Here is a 7,072-nt window from a genome sequence, read left to right as displayed (position 1 = left end):
GATACTAAGATGTCCCACTATGATGTATTATTATGTTACTATTCATACCAAGATGTATCATTTATTCCCGCTATGATGTATTATTATATTACCATTGATACTAAGATGTCCCACTATGATGTATTATTATGTTACTATTCATACCAAGATGTATCATTTATTCCCGCTATGGTGTATTTTTATATTACCATTGATACTAAGATGTCCCACTATGATGTATTATTATGTTACTATTCATACCAAGATGTATCATTTATTCCCGCTATGGTGTATTATTATATTACCATTGATACTAAGATGTCCCACTATGATGTATTATTATGTTACTATTCATATTAAAATGTCTTATTTATTCCCACAGTGATGTTTTTAGTATTACTATTCATACCAAGATGTACTATTCATTCACACTATTAAGTATTTTATATTGCTACTAGCAGAGTACCCTGTCCTGATTTCTGCTGTGTGGTCAAGTGTTGTTTGCAGCTTATTCTGACTTTATTAGCTTTCCATTTAATGAAGAATTGACTTATTCTCGTTTTGTTGCAACATAATTTTAATGAACATTTGCCGATATCAAACGTTTTTGTCAAGTCATCAAATAGCTGATTCTTGCGAGTTCACGCAAGCCAAGCAAAAGATATGGCTGAAGCAAGCCTATTTAGTCGCGCACGTTCGAGAGAAAGCACCAGCCTTTTTCAGTTAAGGGGAATTAGAGAGTAGGTATGTATGTGTATAAGAAAGAGAGTTAGAGGGAAAGAACACAAACGAAGACTCCACGAAGTTTGTAAATCGTTTTAACACATAATTGATCATGGATAGAATGATTAGAAGTCCTCACACAGAGAAGAAATGTAAATAATGGTCCTTTTGATGACACATTACCAAAACAAACAAAAAATCCGGCCTTTTCAATTTAAGACCACTTGGTCGTACTGTTTGCCAAAATTTGCTATATTGGTCACTTTGGTCTCAAAATGGCCTCTGAGGCTGCAGCCACGTAGCCCATGTTACTTCCAACACAAAGTTATATCTGTACCCCGAATTTGTAGTTTTAAAGATGTGGCCATTATATATATATAAAGCCCAATATTGTCACCCAGTTTTGTTCTTTCGATTTGCCCTTGTCGAGGGTTATTACCCCAAACCGGTACCCTCAATGACAAGTGGCGAATCGAAAGATAGATGGGGCTTCATACTTTAAATGGCTTGTGGGCTAAATAATTCAGAAAAACTACATTAGTTGTATCAATTCTACATATTCTTCAAATCCAATATCAGTATATTGACTGTGATGAGAAAAAAACAACAACTGGGAACACTATATATATTATTGAAAGTTCATTGAGAATAGGCGTGTGGTTTGAAGTCGAAGTAACATCAATATTAATACCAAGATTAACCCTCACCAACACACACATGGACACCAACGACTTTTTCGGTTGTATATTTTTTTACATAATCACTACAAATATATATCAATTCATGTAATTGTCAAACAAAAACCCTGGATCAATATGGCACTATTGTTTCAAGACAGGCAGATGGAGTACGTAGCTATAATCTTATATTTATCTGGGGCCCACATACAATCATTGACCTTCACCATACATACAAACGCTCTATAGCAAACAAACCAAATTTCTAAACGTTTATTTCGCTATATAGATTGTTATAGATGATAATCCATCAAATTAGTACATTTGGTCTGTTTGTTTGTAACATCATTGTGGTAAACATGTATATGCATCTCATACCTCAACAAATGTTCTCTGTAATGACTGCTTATAATATTCTGTTGTATAGAAACCTTGTTTGATAATTGTTGTAAATAACCTACTTATTGGATTTTCAACCCGTAGTCCACTATTAGGATACATCTGTGTTGGGGTCTGGCGACCCACAACGTACACTTTGAGTTGAATGTTACAGTATTGTGGTAACCTCGTCATATATTGATGGATAATGACTTGAACATTTTTTGGTACACTGTTTGTATAAGGAATGGTTTAATACTACTTCTTTGTATATTGAGGAACAATGTAATTTTGTATTTTATTGATTTGTCAACATATTTCCTCTAGAATACATACACTGTTGTTCACATTGTATGCTAACCCTAATAAAAGTTGTAATGTAATTGGTTTTTGGAATTTCAATCCAGAGCTTACTATAATGGTAATTTTGTGCCGGGGTCCAACTTTTTAAAGATATGTTGATTAGGGTTAAAATTTGTAATAATATTATAACTCCATGTTTATTATTCATGTTTATTATCCATGTTTATTATGTTTATTATTCTTTAATTGGACACTCAACGTTCCAGACGTTTATTACTAGTATTAAAATGTCTTTTATACACCATTCTGCAGAAATTAAATATTACAAGATCACTTCCCTCTTTCCAAACAGTTGCATAAAACCTCAAATTCGAACCTTGATCTATTACTTTATTTACGTCTTATACAATTCATGGAATGTACACCAATTTCTCGTGATTTTATTGAAAATAATCTTACTGCATTTGATTCGACATACATAAAGCCTTCTCACTATATTACATTGAAAAATTAACTTAGTGCAGCTGAACAATAAGTTACTATTAAAGAAGAAATGGAATCGGAAACGAATGCTTCAAATTACAGGAAGTTTGTGGAAAACGGAACAAAAAAAAAACCGATACATCCGAATACATTTATTTACACACAGGCAAACAATAAAGTCTTACGTTTCTAAATCTTGGACCTTTTCTCAGAAACAAGGAGCTTAATTGTATGGAGCAATAAATAATAAAGGCCAGTGATGATGGATTATTTCTCAGACAATAAGAAAAAAAATTAAAACATTTGGGATTAATTTGGAAAGACTATCAGTGGAAGAAATTATAATTTTATATATATATATATATATATATATATTTATATCCGGGAAGTAAACACTGAATTTCCAGCAACAATAGGGAATCGGTAACAATAATACTGAACCAGGACTTCATTGTTCCTTAGAACAGGCCCAGCATGGCCAGGTGGTTAGGGCACTCGCCTCGCAATCTGAGGGTCGCGGGTTCGAATTCCTGTTCCACCAAACATGCTCGCCCTTTCAGCCGTGGGGGCATTATAATGTGACGGTCAATCCCACTATACGTTGGTAAAAGAGTAGCTCAAGAGTTGGCGGTGGGTGGTGATGACTAGCTGTCTTCCCTCTAGTCTTACACTGCTAAATTAGGGACGGCTAGCGCAGATAGCCCTCGTGTAGCTTTGCGCGAAATTCAGAACAAGTAAAAACTATTAAGTTTTGTAATACACTGTCTTACAACACCGTTATTTAAAAACAATGATTTGAACGGGGCAGTGTATTCGTTATGTGTAAAATAACTTCATGGTGTACTATGAATATTCACGTTTGACTTTTCAAACTTATACGTACTTAAACATCCTAATTCTATGGGATTAAAAACATTTATGTCGGTACATATTTGTTTGATAAATAAGTACAAAACAGTAATTATTAAACACACTATTTTATTTTTCTACCTTGGTAAATTTGATTATTAATTTTTGATATAAATCATGTTAACTACAGAATTTTCCCTTACGTTCCTCTTAGTTTGTTTATTGCGGATTCAAAATCAGGTAAACGTAAAAATTGAGTATTAGATCCATCTATTGCCTCCAACAAGTCACTGCCCAAGAGGCCTTTCGTTCAACACTAGGGCTCACCTGTTGGTTTCTAATGCTTTTTGTGTTTAAACCATAACTTTTAGTGTTATATTGTATATATAAATAGTGTTTTAGGGAATCTTCTGTCTTTCATCATCCAGCCTGTGAGACAGCGAATTCTTCTGTTTTTTGTTTTTTTTGGTTCTGATTCTATAGTTTATCTATGAATTTTTGGTTACGTTAAAATGTTAACTCACCTTCTAGCTGATCACGTTTGTTTTAGGTAAATATGTAAGTATTATGAAACTGACACCAGCTTTTCTAGTGAGTGACGTACAAATATTATTAATGTAGAAAAAAATTATGTAAATTTATGATCACATGAGATGTACTCTCATGACCTAACAGAGTGAATAAATCCCCTGCCATAAACTGAATCACGAGATAATTAGTGAATTATAAGTTTGTCACTTGATATTGTTATTAACATAGAAAAGTGATTTTGGAATAGTTTTTGCTTGGGGGGGGGGACAGGTCTTTTCTTCTTCTGGTTCTTTTTCCTGATTCTATTATTTGAAATAGTTTGGATATTTATGTTTTAATGATCATTAACATTAGAATGAAGCCCTGGTCAGATACGCGTTTATTAACTGTTTTTTGGTAATTGCTAAATGTTATTCCATGTGTTGTTACAGTTTAATAAGTTGTTTTATTGTTGTTGAACCCCGGTTCTAGTGACATGTTATTTTAGACCGTTACAAGCCCAACTATCAAGTTCTCATACTGAACAAAAGGCTTTTCGGGCAGAGACCTGAGGGAGACTAAAGACAGATTTCAAATGCTATTTTTACATGCCTCTAATTTTGAATCCATAATGGACAAAGGAATGTGGAAAACAAATCTGTAGTTCTATTCCTATTGGTTGTTTATCCCTCCCATTTCGGCAATGCTACATTATAAAAAACATTATGACCTTGTTAAATCAAACTGTCAGTTCTATCAGAGTGAAAACACTCGTAAAAACACATCAAATTATATTATAAGAGAACAAAACTAATTAGTAACTAATAAGTTGCATTGAAAAAAAAAAACCTTTCTGTGAGAAATAATCTTTTTTTTTTGAAAACACAAATTAGAACTTTAAGTCTCAATTTTTGATTTCATTTATCCCCATCCTCTTTCGTCGCTTCAATAAAACCAACATGATCAGTCCAAAACTTAAACATCTAAAAACCATATCAGAATCTAAATAGTTATTTGTGAATATTTTTTAAGGTAGCCATTTGGCCACACACACACACACACCGGGGTACCTTTAAAAAATACAAATACTAAAGATGTCAGTTATATTAAGGCTGAGTAGATGTGTTCAGTATGAAACTAGTTATAATACTTATTAAACTTTCTGATAATAAGTGACTAGCTTCTTTACTGAAAACAAGAAATTAATACAATAAAACACCCTTTGTGAGAAGTCATCTGGACTGCTATTAAACTAGTGAACAAGGAGTAAACTTGTGTTCCTTCCTCTGATAAACCACTGGTACAATAAAACACCCTGTGTTACAAGTCACCTGGGCTGCTATTAAACTAGTGAACAACGAGTTAACTTGTGTTCCTTTCTTTGATAAGCCATCGGTACAATAAAACACCCTGTGTTACAAGTCATCTGGGCTGCTATTAAACTAGTGAACAACGAGTTAACTTGTGTTCCTCTATTCTCTGATGTTCTTCACTGTGGTCCACTTGTTACTGAATATTTATCTTTTATATCTTGTCTGCTAAATAATTAACAAGTATTAATTAGAAAAAACGACACATGTTTTCCACACAAGTTCACTGTGGTAAGTAAAAAAATCGCATCAGATATACGTTCCACAGCAGCCTTGATCTTTTGATTTGCCCTTATAGAGGGTTGCTAATGAGGCGTGGAATTCCCCCAAACCAAAATAACTCAGTAACAAGTTGTGAAGCTAATAAACAATTAAACTTAATATTTAGTTTGCGTACTTTTACTAGCTTGTCTGCTAAATAAATCAAAAGAAATAAATTTTAGCATCAGTGCCATGTATTTTTTAAATGTTAGGCTAATATAAGTTCACTGTAGCGAGTAAAAGATAACTCAAAACATCGTACACTTATCAAGTAAATAAAAAATTTCCTGTCCTCAACATGTAAAACAAAGGTCACAGGATTCACGTAGCAAGAATTTTCGAAGTCCCAAAAGTTCCATTTCCTTTACTACCGAGACAAATGTTCGCTTCCTAAAAAGAAGTTAACAAATCAATTTCTCAGAAACCTCAGTAGCAGTTCTCTGGCTCTGTGTAGCTGTATAATTAGATATCTTTCTTTCAAAGTCTAAGCATGTCCTCGTACGCTGACATAGTGCCAACCACCCTAGAAAAGTAAAAAAAAAAATACATAAACCAAAAGTCAAACTAGATTTTTTGGCTTGTTGCATTAAAACATCAAATATCAACACAGACTGAACTTGATGAGTTGACCAATTGAAAGGGAAAAAAAAAATTCATATTCATTGGCTATCTAATAAGAGTAACAATTTATTGATTATCACAAGCAGTTTATTACAAGATGAATCCTTGTGGTTAAGTTTAATGTTTTATAACCAATCAGCTACAAAACAGAAGAGTATAAGTTAGTCGGCCTCTAACAATTTCATCAATGAAGTATATTCACAAGTACAAAATTTATCTCAAAGTTGTGTCTTATTTTGGCACTGTAAGCTATAAGAACTAATATACTTTTAAAACGTTTTCCAAAAATGACCAATTTCACCAACTCTAAATCTATTTACATCTGCATTATTTCAGAAAATGTAATAGAATTATTCCTAACTGGACAAAAGTGTACAAACTATTGTGCTTTATTTGGATTTTTTTCATTTAACAGTCCCCATTCTAGTGTCTAATAACAAGGGTTGTAATAGATTATTTATAGTGTCTAATAACAAGGGTTGTAATAGATTATTTATAGTGTCTAATAACAAGGGTTGTAATAGATTATTTATAGTGTCTAATAACAAGGGTTGTAATAGATTATTTATAGTGTCTAATAACAATGGACGTAATAGATTATTGATAGTGTCTAATAACAATGGACGTAATAGATTATTGATAGTGTCTAATAACAACGGACATAATAGATTATTGATAGTGTCTAATAACAATGAACAAAATACATTATTTAGTGTCTAATAACAACGGACGTAATAGATTATTCATAGTGTCTAATAACAACGGACGTAATAGATTATTCATAGTGTCTAATAACAATGAACAAAATACATTATTTAGTGTCTAATAACAATGAACAAAATACATTATTTAGTGTCTAATAACAACGGACGTAATAGATTATTCATAGTGTCTAATAACAACGGACGTAATAGATTA

At 32.5% G+C, this 7,072-nt stretch overlaps 1 protein-coding gene across 1 annotated transcript in view; it reads right to left on the bottom strand.

Moving 5' to 3' along the window:
- Positions 1–4,822: 4,822 nt before the first annotated feature.
- LOC106470944 (tectonin beta-propeller repeat-containing protein 1-like) overlaps positions 4,823–7,072 on the bottom strand; it is a gene marked incomplete at its 5' end in the record, with an annotated part of 13,610 nt that continues 11,360 nt past the window's right edge. Inside the window, one exon of the mRNA XM_022399586.1 lies at positions 4,823–6,056. Coding sequence (XP_022255294.1) covers positions 6,018–6,056 — 39 coding nt within the window. The remainder of the gene's footprint in view (positions 6,057–7,072) is intronic.

Source organism: Limulus polyphemus, unplaced genomic scaffold (assembly GCF_000517525.1).
Source record: "Limulus polyphemus unplaced genomic scaffold, Limulus_polyphemus-2.1.2 Scaffold4311, whole genome shotgun sequence".
Classification (NCBI taxonomy): Eukaryota; Metazoa; Arthropoda; class Merostomata; order Xiphosura; family Limulidae; genus Limulus; species Limulus polyphemus.
This window is presented reverse-complemented; position numbering and strand designations above follow the sequence as displayed.